At 42.4% G+C, this 25,263-nt stretch overlaps 3 protein-coding genes across 5 annotated transcripts in view; 2 read left to right on the top strand and 1 right to left on the bottom strand.

The window, feature by feature from the left end:
* The first annotated feature begins 653 nt into the window (after window positions 1–653).
* LOC132590549 (C1GALT1-specific chaperone 1-like) lies at window positions 654–7,606 on the top strand. 3 transcript variants are annotated; one of them, XM_060263473.1, is made up of 2 exons: window positions 654–803; window positions 6,304–7,606. In XM_060263473.1, the coding sequence occupies exon 2, from the start codon at window positions 6,320–6,322 to the stop codon at window positions 7,268–7,270; it is 951 nt and encodes a 316-aa protein (XP_060119456.1). In that variant the 5' UTR covers window positions 654–803; window positions 6,304–6,319; the 3' UTR covers window positions 7,271–7,606. The 3 variants fall into 3 exon arrangements, with proteins under 3 accessions (XP_060119456.1, XP_060119458.1, XP_060119457.1); XM_060263475.1 differs by having other exon boundaries at window positions 801–1,185; XM_060263474.1 differs by lacking the exon at window positions 654–803 and adding an exon at window positions 832–1,019.
* Window positions 7,607–9,393: 1,787 nt separating this feature from the next.
* On the bottom strand, window positions 9,394–17,157 carry LOC132590550 (malignant T-cell-amplified sequence 1). The gene is made up of 6 exons (XM_060263476.1): window positions 16,884–17,157; window positions 14,848–15,000; window positions 14,350–14,447; window positions 13,234–13,367; window positions 11,896–11,963; window positions 9,394–9,616 (listed from the first exon to the last, which is right to left on the bottom strand). The coding sequence occupies exons 1-6, from the start codon at window positions 16,892–16,894 to the stop codon at window positions 9,535–9,537; spliced, it is 546 nt and encodes a 181-aa protein (XP_060119459.1). The 5' UTR covers window positions 16,895–17,157; the 3' UTR covers window positions 9,394–9,534.
* Window positions 17,158–22,461: 5,304 nt separating this feature from the next.
* LOC132590548 (cullin-4B-like) overlaps window positions 22,462–25,263 on the top strand; it is a gene marked incomplete at its 3' end in the record, with an annotated part of 36,342 nt that continues 33,540 nt past the window's right edge. Inside the window, exons 1-2 of the mRNA XM_060263472.1 lie at window positions 22,462–22,601; window positions 23,395–23,928. Of these exons, the coding sequence (XP_060119455.1) occupies window positions 22,544–22,601; window positions 23,395–23,928 (592 nt within the window). The remainder of the gene's footprint in view (window positions 22,602–23,394; window positions 23,929–25,263) is intronic.

Raw genomic sequence — 25,263 nt, 5'->3', positions numbered from 1 at the left:
GCTGCAGTACTGCAGTCCTAAGCTCTGCTCATAACCTGAGTTCAATCCTGGCGGAAGCTGGGTTCAGGTAGCCGGCTTGAGGTTGACTCAGCCTTCCATCCTTCCGAGGTCGGTAAAATGAGTACCCAGCTTGCTGGGGGGGGGGGGGAGTGTAGATGACTGGGGAAGGCAATGGCAAACCACCCTGTAAAAAAGTCTGCTGTGAAAACATCGTGAAAGCAACGTCACCCCAGAGTTGGAAGAAAGGAAATATTCTTTCCATTTAAAAAAGCACTCTGGACATGCTCTTTGACACTTTGACTGCATAGACTCTCTTTAATTAAAAAAAAAAAAGACATTTCCTTTGGTGGATGGGCTCAACCCTATATGGTTTTCTGTTTGTTTATGAGATTTCCTCCCTACCTCATTGGAGTCCTGCTCAAGGTGTCTTATAATTAAAGAAGTTATCAATACAAAAGAACAAACCACGGAACATAAACTCCAGAAGTAAATTGTTATTTCGTCTGCGAATGTTCACAGCTGTTCCGACTTGAGCGGCCAGCTGTTTTTTTTTTTAATGTTAAAAAAGACAGCCAACTTAATTCCCTGCTCTCTCGTAAACTTTGCTAAGGGCAGGCCGGCCAGCCTCACAGCAGCTGAGGCGTTTCTATGACAACGACGTTGGTGCGGAGACTGACATCCTGCGTCTGCATAAGGGCGACTCCTCGCGACATATTATTACTAAAGAGACTACAACTTTAACGTAATCCTCATAACCCTTCCGGTTTCCAGTTGAAAAGACGGGACATCCAATGCAAATTAAGGTAAACGTAGCGCAGGAAGGGAAGAAATAGAGCACACTTCCCTAATGAGCCTATGTCTGCTTATTATCGCCTTCCTTTCTGGCTTTTTCCTCTAATAGCCCGCACAGGCGGTCCACTGTATACCGGAAGTTAATTTTGTCCACAATGCGTGTTTTCCTCTAGCTCTGATGGGCCGTAGCCTTTACAGTCTCCGCTTCTCCCGCCCTGAAGAAAGAGGTAACGAGGGGAGGGGCGAGGAGGGGCGGAGTTGTGGTCTTTCACCATAGAGATAGGAAAAGGAAGCGGATCTGGATCCGTTTCCCTTTCTCTGAGAGGGGAGTGAACGACGCTGACTTTGGCAGGACTACTTGGGAGCGGCTCCTGCTGCTGCCTTCCGCCCCAGGTGAGTCTTTACGAAGGAGGAGGAAGGGTCGCAGCGGGGTGGACGGGTGGTGGTATGTCTTGCGGCAGGCTCCTCGGAAGGGGCGGGGAGACTCTCAAGAGCCCCCAGCCCTCATTTCAGCAGGTCTCTCTGAGGCTTCGTTTGTCCCAGCCCCCTTTCGAATAAACGGGCTTCACCTTCTCAACTACTTGGGACGAAGAAAGAGCCAGTTTGGTGTAGCGGTTCAGTGTGCGGACTCTTATCTGGGAGAACCGGGTTTGATTCCCCACTCCTCCACTTGCAGCTGCTGGAATGGCCTTGGGTCAGCCATAGCTCTGGCAGAGGTTGTCCTCGAAAGGGCAGCTGCTGTGAGAGCTCTCTCAGCCTCACCCACCTCACAGGGTGTCTGTTGTGGGGGGAGAAGATAAAGGAGATTGTAAGCCTCTCTGATTCAGGGAGAAGGGTGGGGTATAACTCTGCAATTCTTCTCACAGCAGACTCTGGTTCTGTTTCTTCTGGGATGCTGATCCAGCCCCTCTATAGCTAGGTGTGAGGAACCGGGCAGTGTCAGCTTGGGAGGGTGACCAGATCTTCCCGTCACCTTCCCTCTGTTCCTCAGGCACACACACAGAAATCCTGTCGGAATGCTAAGAAAATAGACACCAGATGGTTTTGCATTCAAAAACCAAAGAAATATTTATTGGATAACACAAGGCAAGGGAGAGGGGATAAAAATAATACTAATTAGATCTGATCAATAACAGCGGATCAGTTGGCAGGCAGATGGTTAATTAAAATAATCAATTACTAAACACAGAGATTTGTCAGGCTAAAAGGTAAGGTAAAATTAAATATTTAATCCCGGCAGATTTTTAAACTATCAAACAGGCAGGCTTTAGAATTCTACAGAACTCTATGACAGGCAGGCAGTGCCTACTGGTCGCTAGGATCGCTTTGCAGTTTAGATGATATAGTCCTATGCTCTGGCTGCTTAAATCATAAAAATGACAAATTGGTAGTCACTCTTTTTCAGACACACAGAGAACTCCTGACTGGTGCCAGATAAATTCTCCCGCACAGACTTCCACACTAGCCTCCAGGACTCAGACCACTGAGAGCTAATACCAGCCCCTCACTCCTGTGTTTCTCAGCCCCAGCTAGTTTTCTGGTCTGTATCTTGGGAAACCCTGCTGACCACCAGTCCTCCCTTCTGAGTGTTGGTGTGATCTCAGTTTGTACAAGGAGTCTGCCTTGATGTGCTGACAGACCTCCCATAGAGAGCCTGGTTTGCCCCCTTCTAACTTCAAACTCTCTCTCAAAGAGAAGCTCATCCCAGCTCTGTCTCCACAACGAACTCAGCTCCACTGGCTGTTCTCAGCTCCTTGACCAGTTGCTCTACACCACAACTGACCAGCCTAAGCCCCAGTCTTCATACTCCAGACTCTCACTGAAGACTTCCAAAACCAAACTGAAAATGCTGAGGTGTTCCTTGCAAGTTTCTTCATTTTGCTACATTTCGGTTACCATGGCTGTGTCCCAGCCAATCGTAAGCCAGTTCCCAGCTTCTCAGGCTAAGTTCCTGAGTCCATCACACTGGGTTTTGCAGTACAAATTTTGATTGGACTGAGACTCTGCAAAGAATACATACATGCATAATATTGGCAGCACGAAAAAATGTTAGCATTGGCCTTGTTGATAATAGTAATGTTGGTTTATTGAAATGATGCCTTCTACAAAATTTGCTGAAGGAGGTATACAGCACAATCAAGCGATATTAAAAAGCAAGCCCAAAGCCATGCTGCCTAAGGCAATCATAGAGTTATAAGGGACCTCCAATGAGGTAGGGAGGAAATCTCATAAATAAACAGAAAACCATATAGGGTTGAGCCCATCCACCAAAGGAAATGTCTTTTTTAAAAAATTAAAGAGAGTCTATGCAGTCAAAGTGTCGAAGAGCATGTCCAGAGTGCTTTTTTTAAATGGAAAGAATATTTCCTTTCTTCCAACTCTGAGGTGACGTTGCTTTCACGATGTTTTCACAGCAGACTTTTTTACAGGGTGGTTTGCCATTGCCTTCCCCAGTCATCTACACTTCCCCCCCACCCCCAGCAAGCTGGGTACTCATTTTACCGACCTCGGAAGGATAGAAGGCTGAATCAACCTTGAGCTGGTTACCTGAACCCAGCTTCCACCAGGATTGAACTCAGGTTATGAGCAGAGCTTAGGACTGCAGTACTGCAGCTTTTCCACTCTGCACCATGGGGCTTTTAGCCATTTGTTTACCTTCAGACATTTGTCTAATTTGTCTACACCTTCAGACATTTGTCTGATTAAAAGATATTCTAAGCTAGTGGCTATCACTACATCTTGTGGCCATAAGTTCCACAAGTTAATGATGTCTTGTGTCAAGGAGTATTTTATCTGTCCTTAACCCAGTGCCCATTTAGAGGCACTGCCATCCAGTATTATGGAGCAAAGGTCACTGAGGAAGTGTGTGCGTGTGGGGAGGTATTTGTGATAGCTACTCCCAATCAGTGTTCCCTCAAAGCTGAGTTAGCATGAGCTAGCTGACAGATTTTTAGCCTCCAGCTCACAGATTTTTGTCTTAGCTCAGGAAGGATGACCCCAGAGTACAGTAATCTATGCAGTAGCTCACAACTGTAATGTCAGTATCACAAATTAGAATTTTTGCTTAGAGGACTCTGCAGCTTAAAGGGAACATTGCTCCTAATATATACTTGTTCACAGATCATGTTCAAGTGTGGTGACTGAGAAGTTACTCCCTTCCTGCTTATCTATTTACATATTTTCATTCCACCCTCTCTCTAAATATTCGTTCCACTAATGTAATAGCAAAGTTTTTGAGAATTAAGAAACAGTTCCCTGCCGGGATAACAGTACTGCACATGTCAAATCATTTTGCATGTATTGTCTTGTTAATCCTTATAACAAGCTGAGAGATTGAAGGTTTGTCTTTGGTCACCAACACACACAAAAATGTTATTTTAAAGCAGGGTCACACTTCTGGGATTTGTTCATGAACTTTGTATCACCTCTGTGCTGAAAGATCTGTACTGGTTATGCATCTGCTTCACAGTGCTGGTTCTTATCTTTAAGGCTCTAAATAGCTTAGGGCCTGGGTACCTGAAGGACTGCCTCCTCCAGTACTGCCAGATAAGATCTGCCTAGCCACTGACTCCGGTAATCCTCAGTGGCTTTGCTTTGGTTGCCTCTACCATCTGAAGCTAGAAAGAGCCGTCTCCAGCATGGCACCAAAACTTTGGAACTCTCTCCCCAGGGAGACTGGTCTGTCTCCTTCTATCAGTGATTTTTTTTGTTTGTTTCATCTTGCATACCCTCAGTAACAATTATATGCCCTCTTTCTAGTGTTGTTTATGTGTTTTTAGTTGAACTATTTTATAATTTTAACTGTATTGTAATTGTTTATATTTTCACTGCCCTTTAGACCCTAGTTGGGTAAAAAGGCAGCATAAAATAGTTTTCAGTAAATAAATTGCCTGTGATGGCCCCTTGCCTATGGGATGCCCTTCCCCCTCAGGCTCGCCTGATGCTAACTTGGCTTTCTTTAGGTACCAGGCCAAAACGCATTTTTTTCACCCAAGCTTTTAATTCAGGATTTTATCTTTCCACCTTCTTAATGGTCTGTTTCTCCTTTTGTAGACAGTTTTTATTCTGTTTATGTCCAATGGCTTTTTAAATATATATATATATATATTTGTGCCATGATTTTAATTGTAAGCAGGACTCTGAAGAGGCAGCATAGAAATATCCTAAATAAATAACTTTTGACCTGGTACCCCATGGCGCCATGATGTTTAGCTGAACTTGCAATGCAGTAACAGCAGCCCAATGAATATATACTTTGGGGGGGGGGGGAGGACTGAGCTGAAAGCAGTGGTTATTCAGCTCCCCAGTTTTTCAGGTTGGGGAATGTGAGACAATTGTTTTACTTGAATGGCTTGGCTCATCTGTATCTAATAGCAACTACTAACATAGTTTATAAATTCTAACATCCAATGCAAAGCATTTTGGTATACTGGAATTAAACATTTTAGTTCCGACTTGGCAGTTGCTGCAGTTGAACAGTATTTGCTAAGCAGCATAAGTTGGTGAATCACTGAATTCATTGTTCTCCACTAGAATATCTGTGAAGGGTAAACACAGCGTTTAATCCATAGAACGATGCTTTATAATAAGCACATGATAAGGTGCATGTGACAACTATAAGACGTAACAAATTTTGATTAGCATAATCTCACAACCATGTTAACATCCACTTAAATAACCATGGCATAACTTGGGTGTATTGTTGAATTATCTCAAACAATATAGCACCAAGTTGTAAAACAGGAAACCCTCAGTTGGAATTTTGGACTTAAGGATGAAGACACCTGGGATCAAATTTCTGCTCAGTCATAAAGTTCAGCAGATGGCTTGGGTGGGGTCTCTCAATCACACTCTTCCAACCTCAGCTATCACTCAGGGTTGTTGTAAGGATAGAATGGAGTAGCATGGGCCATGTTGTAAGGATAGAATGGAGTAGCATGGGCCATTCTTCCTGCTCTTGCAGGAAGAATGAGAAACATTTAGTAAAGCTACAAGTGATGCATTTTCCTTGGTATCATGGGTGACCAAGAAAGTGATGCATTTTCCTGAGCATCACAGGTGACCAAAAAAATAACTGGCCTTCATGGAATGTGAAAGCCTAGAGCATAAGGTATTAGCAACACAACCCTAAATTCTTAATTAAGCAGCAGTTAAAGGTAACAGCCAATGGGCACTTATAAGTCAAAAGGGTTACTATTAAATGTAATAGAATCTTTGCCAATTCTAATATTGCACTGTTGGTCAGGATAGCATGGGATATTTGCTGCCCCCCTTTCTGGGCACCCTTCTTTTATAGAAATACTCTATTTCTGCACAGTAAAAATAGTCCTAATTCTTGGTGTGCATTTTTAGTCCTCGTTATTGGTGAGTCCTCATTGGTGACAAAAGATTAAGCTGCAGTACTTATTTAAACTCTGAAGCAAGATACAGCCAGTGACAAATGCATTTCAGTTTTTATACTTGCTAACAAAATGCATATTCCCTCCCCCCCCCCCCCCATCTCATTGGCAGTTTTCTTCTGGAAGCCATGATTTCTGAAAGTGGTACGTTCATGAAGGGCATGATGCTTGGAGGGGTCTTCTGTGTACTGGTCACTCTTCTTGGACACATTAAGATGGACTACAGCACTAAATCTCATGCGCATCGCCACCTTCAGGCTCCCAAAAAGGAGGATGTTTTAAATCTCTCTGAAGATGAACGCCTGAGTCTTAGCCAAAGTATCCGTGTCTACTGCATCATTCTTGTCAAACCTAAAGACCTTAGCTACTGGGCAGCTGTGAGAGAGACTTGGAGCAAACACTGTGACAAGGCAGAATTCTACAGTTCTGAAAAGGTTAAAGTCTTTCACTCCATTGTGTTTGACACAGAGGACATGTGGCTAATGATGAGGAAAGCATATAAATTTGCTTATGAAAATTACAAAGATGACTACAACTGGTTCTTCCTTGCCCATCCCACCACATTTGCCATAATAGAAAACCTCAAATATTTTCTCCTAAAACAAGATTCAACCCAGTCATTTTACACTGGCCGTACAGAGACATCTGGAGACCTGCAGTATGTGAACAGCGATGGAGGAGTTGTCTTAAGTATTGAATCATTAAGGCGACTTCAGAAAGTTTTTGAAGATCCAGACAAATGTCCAGAACAGGGGGGCATGATTTGGAAACTGTCCGCAGATAAACAGTTAGCTGTGTGCTTGAAATACACTGGGGTGCAAGCTGAAAATGCAGAAGATTCTGAAAAAAAGGACATCTTCAACACAAAGTCAGTTGGCTCTCTTATTAAAGAGGCAATGTCAAGTCACCCCCAACAGGTGGTGGAAGGATGTTGTTCAGACATGGCCATCACTTTTAGTGGGTTGGCTCCTAATCACATGCACGTGATGATGTATGGAGTCTATAGGCTACGAGCATATGGACACAGTTTTAACGATGCCTTGGTTTTCCAACCTCCTCCAGGCTCTGATAACGACTGATAAATCTTACACCCATAGTGGTGGGAATGCATATGAATGGGTGGTCTTAATGTATAGCATCTTTCAACAAACGGCATGTACATAAGCTGGTACAAATTTTGTATTTCATGGTATTGGTGTAATTTATTCTTTTGCACAACCTGCTTTTGTAATCTTTACAAATGGGAAAGGGGGTCCTTTTAAAAAAAAACAGACCAGTCCTTTTTATACAGACTTGACTCAAGGATCTTATTAAAAAAACCAAGGTTTCATTGTCAACACAATGTATAGTTATGTAAATATTTAATATAAGAAAATATCCTTGGTCTACTTTAAATTAAATCTATTTTTACAGAATTTTGATGTTATTTTTAATAGATACAGATTTTTCTGAAATGGGTGAATTAGAGTGCAAATTTGCTATTAAAATAGTCTTCAGTTGTTTCTGCCTGACTAGCACATACAGCTTGGTCTTTTTGCTCCTTTTTAAAATGAAGTCTATTCTCCTGTAACTTTTGTGGACACTGGAGTTGGAGGCAGGGGGCTAATTCCAGAGGCCTTACTACCCCTTCTAAAGAATAGCAGCCTTGGTAGCAGAAGGACCACCTGAAATTGAGGTAAAGTCTTATGCTTGGTCCTCTACTTAATCCCTGAAGTCCATCGTCACTAGCATCACAAGAAGCGAAGCAATTTAGGCTAATCACAGCGCCATTTTTCCACTCAAAATTGTAATTTAAAAATGTTTTTACCATTTTAGTGTGGTACCCTGGATGCATCTTGCTGATTGCATTCACTCGCCCTCTGTAATCTGCCTTGTCAGTGAGAAAGGTGGACTAAAATAAAGTGGAAGGTTTTTATACTCCACTTTTCTCTACCCTAAGGTGTCTCAAAGCAGCGTACAATTACCTTCCCTTCCTCTCCCCACAACAAGCACCTTGTGAGGCAAATGGAGCTGAGGGAATTCTGAGAGATCAGTGACTGGCCCAAGATCACCCAGCAGGGCTATATGTGGAAAAGTGGGGAATGAAACCCAGTTCACCAGAACCGCTACAGCATGCTGGCTCTCACACAAACCAACTTGTCTAAGCTAACTATTGTGGAAAGCATGCAAGGTCAGAGCCCTACAGTATTAAGGAATTAAAATGGTTAGTTCCGTAACCCCTTCATACTGTATGGGACACTGTTTAGAGCCCCAGCCAGAACACAGGGAGGTTGCTTTAGGTATGTCCAAGGACCTAGGACAAGCCATATAGTTGAACATTCCACATCACGCACTGCTCAGTTTCGAAGAAGTGAAGCATGTGGGCTGGGTCATGTTTAAGAGGCATGTGCCACCTTTGGACTTGTTGCACTACTTGGTTTGTATCCAGCTGAATCAAATTAAAAAGGGAATGGAATTGACTGTAGATCTGCTAGCTAACTGGAAATACAACTTCATATCACATTTTATAAGTAGTCTTCCAACAGTATACCCAGAGCACCATATTTTGAGTGAGGAAGCTTCCATAAGCAATCTTATAACAGCCTCACATTAGGCCCCTTCACTGTTTTAGGTCTCTGTTGAACAGGCAACATCTTGCTTCTCTTAAATATACCTTATGACATGGTTTGAATACTGCTCTTATTGTAAAGTGAACTTTAGAAACATCTGCAAGTTAATTAACAACTAAAAATAACCTGTTCCACAAAGGGTAGTTTTGGTCTTTCGATTTTGAAACCTCAGTCTGGGTAGCAGTACTGAAGATCAAGTTACTCAGTTCATGTTAGGCAGTTGACACACCTGACCTCAATCGTCCAGGCTAGCCTAATCTTATCAGATCTTGGAAGCTAAGCAGGGTTGGCCCTGGCTAGTATTTGGATGGGAGAACACTAAGATTATGACAGAGGTAGGCAATGGGAAACTGATTCTGAACCTCTCTTGCCTTGAAAACCGTAAGTCAGCTGTGAATTGACCAAAAAAAAGTTCACATCCCACCCTCCAAGGGAATAAAGAGTCATAACGAAACTGCTGTATACCTTTCCTTACCCTTCTCATTCCATGATCCTCTCATTTCTCAACTCTATTTGTCAGTTTAAAAAAAAATCCTAGCAAATGTTTGTGATCAAGGCTGACTATAAAAAAGCATCTCAGCGCTAACAGGAACTCAGCAGTCACTTGATTTATTAAGCGTAGTCACAGAACAAAATAAATTTGTACATTCAGTCACACATTAAAAACAAGAATTACAAAGTAGTCCACGTTTACTGGAAGTGCATTTCTCAGGTGCTGCACATGTTCTGCCGCTTCACTTGTATGTCTTCATGTGCCAGAGGCCATCATTTAAATAGTGGATATTTTCAATGCCAATTCCTTTGTTGACTTTCTCACTGTGAAAGAAGAGGGGGAAGAGGAGAGAGAAGAATGTTTGTAATTAAACTTTTTGGAACACAGCCCACCAGGATTAGTCTCAAAATCAAACTCATCTGGTTCAAGCTCAGCAAGAGAGAGACTTCAACGGGTATGAAGTAGAATCCAAACTACTAAGGCACTGTGTAGATTACTGCTGGGGTGACAGGGAGAAAAGCTGCACTGCAGCCACTGTTAGTAATGCCTTCCTGTGTTTTAACAAGCAAACTAGGTCTGATTTTTAATGTTTCCCCTCCTGCCAGCATATCAGTCCTCCCTTAGAACTAAAATTCCTCTCAAACAATGACCTGAAGCACTAAGTCAACTAATTTCACCAGAAACGGTGCCAAGGCCTCCCCCTTCAACCCTATTGACCTTCTCTCAAGTCATTTCAACAAACACTGTTATTCACACCTCACTTTTGCTTCTTGGTTCCATACAGGGAGGGGCACATGCACATTTGGCCCAGGAGCCTCTGAATGCTGGTCCAGAATCTAGTGCAATGCTTTATAAAAATATTTACTCATATGCAGATTTGCTAAAAATTTTGGAAGGTACTGTCAGCAAAAATGCAACAAAAAGTGATGGGGACGACAGCTTCTGCCCCCAAAACATCTGTAAGCAGGTTTAATTTCTGTGGGAATCTTAACAGCTTATAAAATTGCATTCTCTACTGTGAACAAGTGCGTGTTTTAGGAAGCAAAATGAAGTGTCTTCCATCATTTTGCCACTGGTTCTGGGAGGAACCAGTGTCTCTCCCATCTTGCCTGGGTAAAGAAAAACTTCACTCCTAGGGACAAAAACATCTGGTTGCTAGGTTGCATGCTCCAAGGGCAAAGGCCATTTTCCTTAAAACCATCACAGAGAAACAGCTGGAGCAAGTGCAACAGAAACATCTCACCCTGGGTATAGGGCTATTCATATTGCTGCCCTTTCAATGCCTTCATCTTACACCATGGCCTAACTATATTTAGTACATCTTAATTTATTCTTCCCATGAGCTGTCTTCCATCATTTTGCCACTGGTTCTGGGAGGAACCAGTGTCTCTCCCATCTTGCCTGGGTAAAGAAAAACTTCACTCCTAGGGACAAAAACATCTGGTTGCTAGGTTGCATGCTCCAAGGGCAAAGGCCATTTTCCTTAAAACCATCACAGAGAAACAGCTGGAGCAAGTGCAACAGAAACATCTCACCCTGGGTATAGGGCTATTCATATTGCTGCCCTTTCAATGCCTTCATCTTACACCATGGCCTAACTATATTTAGTACATCTTAATTTATTCTTCCCATGAGCTGCCTTAGAGGCCTATTGCTGGGCAAAAAAGTGGCATATATTTTAAATAACGCAGTATTTGTAACCTAAGAACTGCAAGTTCTTGCAAATTCAGCTGCCATTCAAACAAAAATGGAGGGGGGTAAGGGTAAAATTAGTAGTCCCGTGGCACAGAGTGGTAAAGCTGTGGTACTGCTGTCCAAACTCTCTGCTCAAGACCTGAGTTCGATCCCGGCGAAAGGTGGGTTCAGGTAGCCAGCTCAAGGTTGAGTCAGCCTTCCATCCTTCCGAGGTCAGTGAAATGAATACCCAGCTTGCTGGGGGGAAAGTGTCACTGACTGGGGAAGGCAACGGCAAACCACTCTAAAAAGTCTGCTGTGAAAACGTCATGATGCGACGTCACCCCAGAGTCGGAAACGACTGGTGCTTGCACAGGGGACTACCTTTTTAAGGGTAAAATTACAACCGGTGATAAAAAACAAGAAAGGGTTTTCCATGATGCCCTTCTGAAGAAAGGAAACTGAATAGTTTTTACAGAGGTACTGCACAAGTTTAGGGGCATGACATAACTCCCAACAGGCTATGGACAATATAAAAGAGTTACAAATACAATTTCCACACCACTGGCGGGAGACAGCAGTGCCAGGCTAGCTCTGAATGGACTGGTAGAACCAACAGCATTAAATCTGAAGAATCATTGCAGAGTGACCTCTTGGGCCTGCTTTACTCCACTCTTAACAGAATAATGGCATATCTTTTCTTCTATTTTTATTTATTTATTTTAAAAACTAGCATTTTTATTTCATTTTTTAAAAAACATACGGGGGGGAGACAGGTAAAGGAAAGAAGTGATAACACCTACAAAGTAAAGGGAACATAAGTACCATACTCCTGCTGTAAGGGGCATTAAGCCAGTACATAACCCCAACAGAGAAACTGTTAGCGACCATACACTCATGCCATTTCCTTTTTAAAATTAAGACTCACATGTCTTCTGCTGACATCTTCATTACTCCAACGCACAGCGCATGTTGCTTTCCTTCTGCCATTATTGCCTACAACAGTCAGCTTAAGGAAAACATCTCACAAGTTCTTAAACAAAAAAAAACACACAAAAGGAAAAAAACAAGCTTCACAAAATGATCACTGGATTGAGAGCATCTGGAACAACTAGTTAAATGTGTAGCTATTAAGAATGTTAGGTGATCTGCCTTATATAAGATCAGGTAGTTTACACATAGAGAAAAAGTATTTCTAAATCTTTAAAAAAGGTATTTATATAGGCTCCCAGTGGTCTTCCCAGCCAAGAGACTGATTAGGTCTGCCCATGCCAGCTTAGCCTCAGAAGCACTGGAATATCGGTCTTCCAAACTCTTGCCAGGGCCTTCAACCTTTTTAGATTCCTACAATAAGATCATAGCAGGTCACCATGCACTACATGTCAACGGTCATCATTCCTGGAGGGAGGAATACTACACTGAACTGTAAAACCCAAAAGTTAACCGGATTTTCCTCAAGCCACAATTCTAGGAAACCAATACGAAACAGAACTCCAGAGTGAACTGCAACCTCACCTTTACTGTGACTCACAATGACTACTAACTGCCAAGGCAGGGAAGCCACTAGGATCTTACAAGCTCTATGTGATCCAAGACTCACATACCTGAAGAACAGTTTGTCCAGATATGGACATATGCACCAACTTAGGCCTCTTAAACCTCCCTTCTGACTGGGCTCTCTCTTAGATTTATTAGATCTCCTGTATCTTAAATACAGCCAGTTTTGTCCATAATGCCAGCCATCTGGAGCAGCCTCCTTGAGAAGGTAAGGATAGTCCCTACACTGTCCAAGAGTCACAAGCATTGTGACACAGTAAAAAGGCATTTTTCCCCCACTGGCACTTTCAACAGCACTGTATATGCCACTATGATCCTGTACAGACTGGGGGAAAGCAGGAGATTATATTCATATACATGCACATCTAAATACAAACAAACCACAACTCCCATACAGAGTTGAGAGTGATGCTAGAGAGACACAGAAGAGGGTGTGCCAATTGCTTGGTCCAGCCCCTGAAATAAGGAGGAGGAACAGGTTGAAGAACTCATTCAAGGGAATGAACATTCCTTTTTAAAAAATAGGACGCTTCAGAAATTAAAGAGTTGTATTGTAAGACAATTCCTTGAGTCAGTGTTCTGGAATACGGGAGGGGAAAACACAGTAGGAGAAAAACACAATAATTCAAAGCTACACTCTTCTCCACAAAAATAATCTCTGTCATGTGCTACAGTGAAAGCTAAACAGAGACCAACTACCCAAGGATACCACAATCGTATCTGCAGCAGCAGGGTATAGTTTCGCTCCTGGAGAAGTCAGACCAGGACACATTATATTCGCTCCACTAAGTACAAATTTAATGGCACCTTTATCAACCTGTTGATGTGGCAGAATGAATGGATCTAGGAATGGAAAAAAAATTAATATCAGAAGAGATATGGCACCAATTGGGCTCAGTAACATACCTGAACATCTAATACAAGGGACATTTAGTATATGTTATCAATAGTCAACTTTCCAAGATGAATGAGTGGACTGAGAAGACCTATGCTGTTGACACACTTATCAAGGCATGCCCTTACAGGCCCTCAAAATACAGTATTCAACAGTTTCCCTAAATGGTTCATTTTACATAAGCTCTCTTATATTTTATTTACTTTGCATCCATATGGATAAAATTTAAATCCATCAGCACATAGTCTTCCTTCAATGCCAGACCCATAAACTCCTTCCTCCACATCTACAAGGAATGGTCAAGAGTAGTAGCTACCTTATGTTTTCTCTACACTCATCAGATGCAGAACACAAGAATTTAATAGAGATCAGGCACCTCACAAACCGTGTCTGAAAGGCAGCAGTTTAATATCTGTTGAATACAGATCCAAATATGAACGACAGAAAGCAAAAAAGTTTAAGGACCAACACCACCAAGAAAAGACATCTTCGAACAGCTCCAGCCCTTCTAGAACAGCACATTTTGCAACAGAATAATTATGTTAAAGTATAAACAATAAAAGTGTCACACTTATCAGGCAAGCCTCTGCAGACAGCAGAACACAAGCTAGAAGCAAGAAAAGATTACAAACATCAATACAGAATGGAACAAACAGGTGACCTATTTGCTAGACAAGATGAAAGCACAAAGTTAAAGGCAGACAACAGAATCTGAAAACTCCACCAATACCACACAGACATAGCCACAATGCAAAGGAGCCTGAAATACTGCACAGGGGGTGCAGCTTGGCATAAACTAGTTAGTTCTTTAAGTTGTGATGGAGCGGTAACTTGGACAGATACATTCAAGTGTAGATAAGAGAAGCCTGTTTCAATAGTGCAACCCCTCTGGCTTCTCCCCAGTGCCCCCATTTTCACTTCCACACTTACATTTATGAAGTAATCTCAGTGTTGGATAGAAAGGTCCTTCTCTTTGCCTGAAGAACAGTAATTCTCCATTTACTGTGAGGATTTCTATATGTTCATGACTAGAAGACACAAAGTTATAGCTAAAGGTTTAAAAGGTGATTTGGAATGGGATAGGATTTTTCCACACAAGAGAAATAATCTCTTGGGATATTAACAGTATTCTGTGTATGTTACAACATAGCTTAAAGGAACAGATCATCCGATATTTATATCCACTCAGCTAGATAAAAATCATACTTCAGGACAGATCTCTCCTTTGGGGTTATTATTCACTGTAAACCCAAAGAGACAGGTTTGGCCTTCTAGTGCTTTGAAATAGTATACAAAGTACACAAAAGACTTGAAATTTGACTAAGCAAAGCACCGATTTTTATATTTTAGCATCATTACCAATGACCCAGGCAAAAACAGTTCAGAGGTAAAAGCAATCTGAAGAACACTGTAAAAGGATATACTCACCATCGTACTATCTTGACAGGATCTTTCTTTGGCATAATTTGGTTTAGCCATGGCTCAATACCAGGAAACTGATCTAGCAGTTGGTTCTTAATGCCTTTAATAACCGATGTTTTTAACTGGATACAGTTGGATACATTTTCCTTTTCATCAAATCTGCCAAATAAATTAAAGTGTTTCAGAAATGACTTCCAGGTTCACAACTCATTCCTACCTCACCAGTTTACCTGTAAATCAGCAATATACTCTATAGAAGCATGACAGGGCTGCACAGGAAAAAAAAGACTTTAAGTATCTAAAAAGCCAATTGATGGTGACTTTTTAATATATAATTCTGGTGCCATGATATTTAAGATATTCTCCCACTCTGATTTTATTAACTGTTTCCTGTTGTGAAACCACACATAAATGAGACTGTGCCTTCTCCTACATTACCCACAATGATATACAGTTCATGAGTATGTCTAGCAATGAAAGTGGTTCAGTATCAGATAAGATTTGCTAATTGCACATAATTATAACAAATAATTATTATCATTATCATCATATCATCATGTGACAGCATCCTTAGTATTAGCCAGGATATCCTAAAATTGTCTTGCAACCAGAAGTTTTAGCGTTATGCACCAGTAGGTGGTGAGCTAGACTTGTTTTTAAGGCAAAACTTTCAGAGGTGGTTTAGCCATTGCCTGCCTCTGCGTACCACCCCGGTATTCCTTGGAGGTTACCCATCCAAATAGTAGCCAAGGCCCACCCTACTTTGCTATCCAGGTCAGGGCATAATATATGTAAGAATTAATATATAAATGTCTAGAATACATTTTAAAACCAACCCGTTATATCAGAGATGAGATTACTTCAATACTGCACTTTTCTTTTACAAGAATCTCCATGCTCCACGTTCATGTATTAAACTAACAAAGCAAGACCCTCCCATTTTTATACCTGTAGCATAACTTATCTGTGTTAGTTGAAGCAAAGAACTGGATCTTGTTTAAGATTAGAACATCACAAATGCCTTGCTGAGTCTGGCTAATGTTTGCCTATTCCAGTATTCCATGCAATAAGTCCCAGCAACCAAAATGCACTAAATGTCTGAAGTTGTAATTTGCTAATCAAACTTTTTTTTATTTCCGAAACTTAACAAAATATCTACAACAAATGCTAGGCAACCAAAGGTCTACTTTCAGACTACCCCTGTTCTAAAGTTTCTAGAAAACTATGAAAAGAGCACTTGAAAAGAGAGTCCTTCAGCCGGTTCCCTTGCGCTTCTAAACCCTATGTCTGCAAAAACTTTTCCTCACCTCTCCAGTACTTTCTACTCCCCTTCACTGCCCACATCCTTCCTTTCACCTGCTCTGGCAATCCCAATTTACTTACTTGAAAGGAAATCCATCTAAACAAACAGGACTTGCCTGCCGTATGCTAGAAATACATTTTTACATAACATGGAGGAGGTGCGGAGAGAGAAGATAAGCTATTTTAAAGTTCTGACACACAACGAAGAGAAAGAGCGAACTCCCGCGGAAGGTCTACAAGATTTCAGGGGCTTTACGATACCAATATCCTCATCTCCCTCTCTGTGTTTTTGCCTTTAACTATCAACATAGCGCCTCCTGCAGCATACTCAGTCCCCACCTAACCAAAGGGTGCGTCGGGGCGGGGGAAGAGTGTTTTATTTAAATTAATTTACAAAGTCGTATCTTTCTACATATCCCACGCAGAGGCCGCTACCTTGCCTACAGGTGGCTTAGTTCTACTGCGTTTGCGATTTAGCATGGGCCGCGGTCATTTTACTCTCAGATATTAAACTGCATTTAATCGCACTCTTTCCCCGGGTAGTTCGGGGCGGGGACGCGAATCCCTCTCCCCTCTTATTTTCACAATTCCGTGAGAGCTTTCATTTTTTAAAATACTGTTGTTGCTTCTTGCTATGTTAAATAGAGAAGAGAAACCGACACCCGCCCGATGACCACCCCATCCCCACCCCGTCAGTGATCATCTCTGTGCGTCAGTTTCTTGCCTCATTCCCTACTCACTTCTTAAACATCCTGGGGGCGCTGGGTCCCCGCACGTCCGGGCGGACCGAGGACCTGGGAGGGTGGGGGCTGGCACCCACTAGCTCCCCACTTGATCCGCCTCGTTCTCACACGAGGCCCTTCAGGCCCTCCCTTCTCTTCTGCACCAAGCGGAAACGAAATCGGCCTCGCTTTACGTCCGTCGCGTCGCGAAACCCTGCCCGTGCCGCACCTTTCCCGAGCGAAAGAAACGCCCTGAGTCACTTGCAAAAAGAAAGAAAAGACTACAACTCCCAATAGGCAATCGGTGTAGGAAACGTTAAAGGCGGTAGAGTTGAGCCCGCCTTCTTCCTTTCCTAATCTCGGCACAGCCGTTGCCATGGAGACCTTTATCCGTTTATGTTGGCCCACATACCAAAACTAGGCACCAAGAGCCGATTTAAAGTACCCTGTTTGTGCCCTGGAGTTCCCCAAAGATAAATGTTCTTTCTCACTTGAAATAATGTAATTTGACGGCAGTAATTCCAGTGGAGTAATCACATTCGTCTGTTGGACCAAAAAGGTGCCAAACGACTTGTTTTATTTTGCTATAATAGGCCAACATCCATCCCACTGAACCAGCAAAAATAAACAGGGTTAAGGCACTTTAGATTAACATGTTTTTTTAACTTCCGAATAAATTTGTAATTTATGCCATAATAAAACCATGTTTGGAACAGTCATAAAGAGTGTGGCAAAGCTATGTAAAACTAAGCAATCAGGAAAAGCACAATAGCTAGTAATTTTTTTATTATTTCTGGTTTAACCAAACTGTAATAATAATGTTAAAACTTATAATGAATTAGGAATCCCAAATCCTTGCTAATTTCTTCACAGGTGGCATCAAATTTACTGAAGTCTAAACTTGCTGTGGGGGAAAGTGTAGATGACTGAAGGCAATGTAAACCACCCCCTAAAAAGTCTGCCGTGAAAATGTAGTGATCCGTCACCCCATTGTCGGAAACAACTGGCGCTTGAACAGGGGACTACCTTTTAATCCAGTAATTTCCAATTTAGGTGGGTAGTTGTGAACAAAGTTTGAATCCTTTAAGACCAACAAAATTTAAACCAAGGTATAAGCTCTTGTATACACACACACATCTTCAGACACAATGAAATGGAAATTAGTGACCAATCCATCCATATAGGCAGAGAATGAGCACTGAGCAGTAAATTAGCACACATTTGTAATGAAGATGTTTAACAGATTCAAGGGCCAAACAGGAATAACTAGATTAGTTTATATGATTACCATTTGTTTAATTCTGGAAAGAAACATAGTAAAGGAAATAGATTTGTCAAAATCCGATTGGGTAGATGTATCAATTGTGGAATGCTGAGTAATTAACTGAGACCCTGCTATTACTCTCCATTTGTATCCTCTCAAGCATAGAGGCAACCTTACAGCATCTTCTTTGAAGTGGGGCAATTGGCTGTGTAGAGTTATCTCCCATCCCCAGAACAGAGAAATACATCCCAAATTATATTATACTATTCATTATATTGCATTACAAGCTACTATTCTAATCTATTATTCCATACAAGAAATAAAGAGAATGTATGGCCATATGTCTTTGGAATTTTCTTATTTGGAATAATAGATAAGAATAATAGATTGTAATGTAATGAATAGTAGAATATAATGTAATTTGGAATAGCAGATTGGTATGTATTTCTCTGGTTTGAGGACAAAGATAGCTCTACACAGCCAACTGACCCACTTCAAAGAAGATGCTGCAGTAAGGTCGCCCCCATTTTTGAGAGTTGATGGATGGTAGCATAATGGCAGGGTCTCACTCTCAGTTAGTTATTCTCAGCATTCCACAATTAAGGATACATCTGCCCATCAATCTCCATTTTGACAAATTTATTTCCTTTATTGTTTTCTCCCAAAATTAAATCCAAATGGTAACCATATAAACAAAGCTTGTTGCTCCTGCTTGGCCCTTGAATCTGTTAAACATCTTCATTATGCTGTGTGCTAATGGACTGCTCCTTTTACCTATATGCATGGACTGGGAATTTCCATTTCATTGTGTCTGAAAACACATGCATGCACAGTAAAACTTATACCTTGAATAAAACTGTTCGTCTTAAAAGTGCCAAACTTAGTTCCAGAAATTTCAGGTTAGAGTCTTCCCTTGAAGTTCTTGTTGAAGAATAGTAACTCTTAGTTGAACGTAAACTGAGAAGTAGACTATTGGTCCACGTCTGTACTGTCTACTCTGATTGACAACAGTTGTGCAGGGTCACAGGTAGAGAATTTTCATACTATCAGCCTTTTAACTAGAAATGCTAGACACTTAACTTGGGATTTTCTGCATACGAAGCAGATGCTTTATCACTGGGCCACAGCAGATGAGCAATATCGCACTTTTCTTGATTTCCTTTTAATTTTAGATAATTACACAACATCAATTTGTTAAATTGACAGATTAATTAAGACATCAATTGAAATCAAATCATCCAACTGAAGTTATGAACCGTCATAGTTGTGATTAGCACCATAATGATGTATTTTGTTTTAGTTTTGTATTATTAGCAATTTTAATGCAATCTTTTGTTAGCAAATGTAACTTTTTAGTTGTTCTTAGCCGCCCTGAGTCTGCTTGTGGAGAGAGCGGGATACAAATTTAAAGTAAGCAAGTAAATAAATAAAGCGAAGTTTTAAAAGTGCTGCTATATAGAAGATGCATTCATTCATCATAGCACCATGGTGCTGGGCTTGAGAATTTCATGCCACATACCAGTTGAGGAAAGATGCTACCAGATTGTGGTACCACAGACCCCCATCCTTATTTCTGTTTTAAAAGATACAGTACACAAAATCCCCAATTTATAAATTTTCTGGGATTTTCAGGTTTGGAATTTAGGACAAAAAAAGGTCTTCGATTCACACAAAAGAAACAGAAATCAAGACCAGTTTGATTTTTAAAAATATTATATTAATAAGTTTCTGAGATGCACAGAATTCTTCAAATAGGAGTAATTACTTGAACCTGGTTGTGTTATCGTGTTCTGTGATTTATATATTAGGGAAGGTCAAACTGTGGACCACCCAGAGATAGAAGGTAATTCAACTAGAAATCCTAGACAGTTCAGCACAGCCTAAAGGAAAAAAATACAGGGGAACCCTTATTTCCCCCATTTATTCCAACATAAGTAGCTACCCATCTAACACATATAGGAAACAGAGTGCAATATGCATAATGCTCCTACCAATTCCAACTTCAAGTGTGAAACTTCATACAAGTCCATAACATCTTGTTCTCTTCAAGCTTGCAATAAGAACATAAGAGAAGCCATGTTGGATCAGGCCAATGGCCCATCCAGTCCAACACGCTGTGTCACACAGTGGCCAAATATATATATATATACACACACACACTGTGGCTAATAGCCACTGATGGACCTCTGCTCCATATTTTTATCTAACCCCCTCTTGAAGCTGGCTATGCTTGTAGCCGCCACCACCTCCTGTGGCAGTCAATTCCACATGTTAATCACCCTTTGGGTGAAGAAGTACTTTCTTTTATCCATTTTAACCAGACTGCTCAGCAATTTAATCGAATGCCCACGAGTTCTTGTATTGTGAGAAAGGGAGAAAAGAACTTCTTTCTCTACTTTCTCCATCCCATGCATAATCTTGTAAACTTCTATCATGTCATCCCACAGTCGACATTTCTCCAAGCTAAAGAGCCCCAAGCGTTTTAACCTTTCTTCATAGGGAAAGTGTCCCAACCCTTTAATCATTCTAGTTGCCCTTTTCTGCACTTTTTCCAATGCTATAATATCCTTTTTGAGGTGTGCTGACCAGAATTGTACAGTATTCCAAATAAGACCGCACCATCGATTTATACAGGGGCATTATGATACTGGCTGATTTGTTTTCAATTCCCTTCCTAATAATTCCCAGCATGGCGTTGGCCCTTTTTATTGCAATCGCACACTGTCTTGACATTTTCAGTGAGTTATCTACCACGACCCCAAAATCTCTCTCTTGGTCAGTCTCTGCCAGTTCACACCCCATCAACTTGTATTTGTAGCTGGGATTCTTGGCCCCAATGTGCATTACTTTGCACTTGGCCATAATGAACCTCATCTGCCACGTTGATGCCCACTCACCCAGCCTCAACAGATCCCTTTGGAGTGCTTCACAATCCTCTCTGGTTCTCACCACCCTGAACAATTTAGTGTCATCTGCGAACTTGGCTTAAGAAGTGTCATCTGCACCTGCTTAAGAAGTTACAAACCTTAGTTCTGCAAAGCTGTTTGTGTGGAAGATTTTCACCAAGTTACCAGGACAAGGGCAAAACAGAACAGAAATCTATAATCCTTCAAAGAATTTGCCTAACAACATAATCTCTAGTATAAAAGGTATGTCACAACACTGACGTAAGAGGGGTGTAACTGCGAACAATTATACTGCTGCTTTTTCAACACAAAGTTCACAAGAATACAGCAATTAATCAACAGAAATTCAGAGGAATAAAATGTTTAGATAGGTCATAAAAAACAGAATACTTAGTACAAAAAAGAATCTAGTGACTATTTAAGAATTGGGGGGGGGAACTATTTATTATTGTTTTCATTTATACTGCAGCTCTCTCCCCAATGAAGACCTGAAGCAGCTTACTTTGGTCACTCCTCACAACAAATCTGTGAGATGGGAAAGGCTGAGGGTGTGTGACCAGCTCAAGGTCACCAAGCAAACTTCCATGGCTTAGTGGGGATTTGAATCCAGGTCTTCCATGTCTCACACTACACATACAACCTTTTAAAGAGAATGTTATAGTAGTATAATTTTTTAAAAATGAGCAATCAAACTGGAAATGATGCTGACCCTTGTTTCAAAATAATGCAGATTTCACATGCATTGGCAGAACCTTCAGGAGTAGGTATTCCAGATGTGTGTAAACAAAAAATAAAATCCCAGACAAGTAACTTTGTGAGTCTGTTGCACATAAAAGAAAACTGTCATTGTAGGTACTATAGATCAAACCAATTTATTATTGCAGAACCTTGCTTCATTAGTTGTTTAGATATATAAAGGAAAAAATGTAAATCAAAGCTGCAGACTTATGGAACCTAACTTTAAAGTTGTTCCATTAAACTCACTAAGACTTACGTTTGTGCAAATCAGTACAGTGCTTAGGCTTAACTATTAATGGAAATTTAAGCACGCTTGAGGCTGCATAGGTTCACACATCACCAAATTTCTGAAGGCGATGCTGAGATGCAAAATGAAACAAACCAAAGCATTCCCCTCCCCGTTTCCCTCAACCCATTCGTGGCCAAGGGAAAAAAGGGGAGAACACGCCTCCTAAGCCGGCCCCTGAAATGGGCAGGGAGAAGACAAGGGAGAGAAGCTGCATTCGAGAGAGGCCAACCTCCCATTTCCTCCAAGCTTTTACTCCCCCCCACCCAACCCCGGGAAACCCGCCCGGCGCAATCCGATGGGGCTCAACCCCCGTCGTGCCACGGGAAAAAGACAGGCCACCCGAAAAATCCATTACGGGGCCAAGCAAGGCTCAGCGCACCAGCCCCTCCTGCCTCGGAGAAAAGTGCGGTGGCCCCGCCTCTTTCCATAAGGAAGCTTCAAGCGCCGGAGCGCGAGAGTTTTCCAACGGCCCAGCCATCCCATGGCTGGGCGCGCGAGAGGCCAGCAGCAGCAGCCACCCGGCAACATGATCACTTCCGGTAGGTCAGAGGACAGAGGAAGGCGGGTGCGGTGCTAGGTAGCGCGGGGGGGGGGGGGCGGTAGGCCGAGGCGGGGGGGAGGGATGAGAGAAAAGGCCGAGGCGTAAGAAGCAGGTCCGACCACCTCCCTGCCAGAGCCGGGCCAGCCTCGTTCATCTGGTTGAGTCCCACAGGGGAGAACGTGAGGTCGGATCTGAAGCGCCCGGCAATGCTTCCGGGCGGGGCGGCCTCCCGACATGCCTAGCGACCGGATGCACCGCCATCTTTAGCCTCCCTGCCTCTCAGCCCTAGTATTGACAATAACAAGCCGCGATCCCAGGCCGGCCTCCCTCTCCCCCCCTCCCTCTCCTGGGAACGAAAGAGGAGGAGGAAGTGGAGGGGAAGTGAGAGAAGGAGAAGGGAGCTCGACTCCCCTCTCCCCCCTCAGGAGAGAGGTGGCCTCGGGCAGGGGGACGAGAGTGAGAAAGAGGGACCCTGCCCGCTTCTTGGAGCGGAGAAGGGGGCAGAGCCGAGAAGGAGGCCTGCCAGAATCGGCAACGGGGAGAGGTGCCTGCTTCCTTGGGGCAGGCAGAACTCTCTGAGAGAAGACACCAACCAGAGGGGGAGGACAGACAAGAAGCACTTCCCTCCTGAACGAGGGGGACCCGCTTGGCAAGGAGGCACAAGCTTTGGTTCCCGCCGGCGAGATACAGCTCTTCAGTTACCAATTCGGTCTCTTTCTGCGTGTCTGTCACACCAGCAGGATTTGATGCCCTTCAGCCTGCTCACCTCTGTGTGTTCATGTTTCCCACAGGTTTCTCTTCCCCCAACCCCTCAGCAGCAGCGGCTCAGGAGGTCAGACCTGCCACTGATGGTAGCAGCAGTAGCTCCTCCTCATCCTCCTCCAAGAAGAGAAAATTAAATAGTACTAGTAACAGCAGTGAGAGAGAAGAAGTGGACGCCATCTCCTCCTGCTCTTCCCTTCTTTCCAAAACTCACTCTTCTTCCTCCACATCCTCTGTCAACACCACCGCTTCTACTTCCTCCTGTACCTCCTCAGGGGTTGCCTCTTCCAACCATCATCTGCAGAAGAAGTTGCGCTTTGAGGACTCATTGGATTTTATTGGACTTGATGTGAAGATGGCTGAAGAGTCTTCCTCTTCATCACCTGCTGCCTCTTCTCAGCAGCAGCACCAGCAGCAACTCAAAAATAAAAGCCTTCTAATTTCCTCAGTAGCTGTGGGACATCACGCAAATGGCCTGACCAAAGCTGCCTCCTCCACTGTCTCCAGTTTTGCCAACAGTAAACCTGGTTCAGCCAAGAAGTTAGTGATCAAGAACTTTAAAGGTAACAGACAGATGTTGTTTCTTATCTCTGATATCTCTTTGTGAGGTTGGGATGGCCACTGTGTTGTAAAAATCTCTGGAAGAATTCAGTACTCTCCTGTAAAGTCCCGTGTCAGCAAAAACTGGGTCACCTATTGTGTCCTCACTATGTCCCAGTGAAGCACTTTATTTTCCCCACAGGAAAAAAAGGCAGTACTCAGAAAATCCACAGATGTGGGGTTAAACCTGTTCCCTCTAACTGCTGAGCCTGTAAGCTGACTTGGGAATGGACATGTTGTGTCCCGTCATCTGCTTCGTAGATTGCAGCCTATTTTGGACCTTGTCCAAGATAATTTAATAGGACAGTTAACTTTCTCCTGCTATATAGTTCCACCCCTTCATCTCCAAATATGTCTCTGTTCAGTTTCTTGGTGTGGTGCTAGTGCAAGAACGCTATAGTGCAGTGGAATCTTAAGCGTTTAAAAGAGTGGCAGTGTTTGGAACTGGCTCTTTTCTAAATAGATATAAATTGAAGCTTGAGATAACTTATGTATATGTATCCCATGGTTTCTCAGAAAAGTTTGAGAGAGGCAACTCCCATGGTCAGTCATTTGGAGAATCTTATATACAGTTATGTTCAGCCTTCTGCTACTGCCTGTGAAAATAAATGGATTTGAGCAGTAATAAGTAGAACTCTGCTTCCCCTCGAATTATTTATTTATTTTTCTACCACCCATAACCAAAGCTCTGTGGGCAGTTTAAAACAAGTAATCACATACGAGAATTGACATCCCATATCAGAATTTTTTTTGTTTAGCCCAAAACAGTATTTTGTATATTGTTTATTTCTTGAATTGTATTAGGATAGTAAGACAATATGCAATTAGCCTGAGCAATATAATGGGAATTGATGACAGTTTGATGGGTTTTTTGCAATGGAGTACCTCATCTTATCTGCTGGGGGAAGATCCTGTTCTTCTTTGACATTACAGGGTAAAGCCAGTGTGGTGTAGTAAGTGTTGAACTAAGCTCTGAGTTGACCCATGTTCAAATTCGTATTCTGCCATAAAGCTCACTATGTGACCTTGGACCAGTCACTTTCAGGGAAGGGACTGTGGCTTAATGGAAGAGCCTCTGCTTTGCACGCAGAAGGCTCCAGGTTCAGCCCCTGGCATCTCCAGTTAAAAGTATCAGACAGTAGTGATGTAAAAGACCTCTACCTGAGACTGGCAAAATGCTGCCAGTCTGACTAGGCAATAGTGACCTTGATGGACTGATAGTCTGATTCCATATAAGGCAACTTCATATGTGTCCATGTCTAACCTACATCACCAGCTTGTTAGAATATAATGGAGAA

This window comes from Heteronotia binoei, unplaced genomic scaffold, assembly GCF_032191835.1.
Source record: "Heteronotia binoei isolate CCM8104 ecotype False Entrance Well unplaced genomic scaffold, APGP_CSIRO_Hbin_v1 ptg000283l, whole genome shotgun sequence".
Classification (NCBI taxonomy): domain Eukaryota; kingdom Metazoa; phylum Chordata; class Lepidosauria; order Squamata; family Gekkonidae; genus Heteronotia; species Heteronotia binoei.
This window is presented reverse-complemented; position numbering and strand designations above follow the sequence as displayed.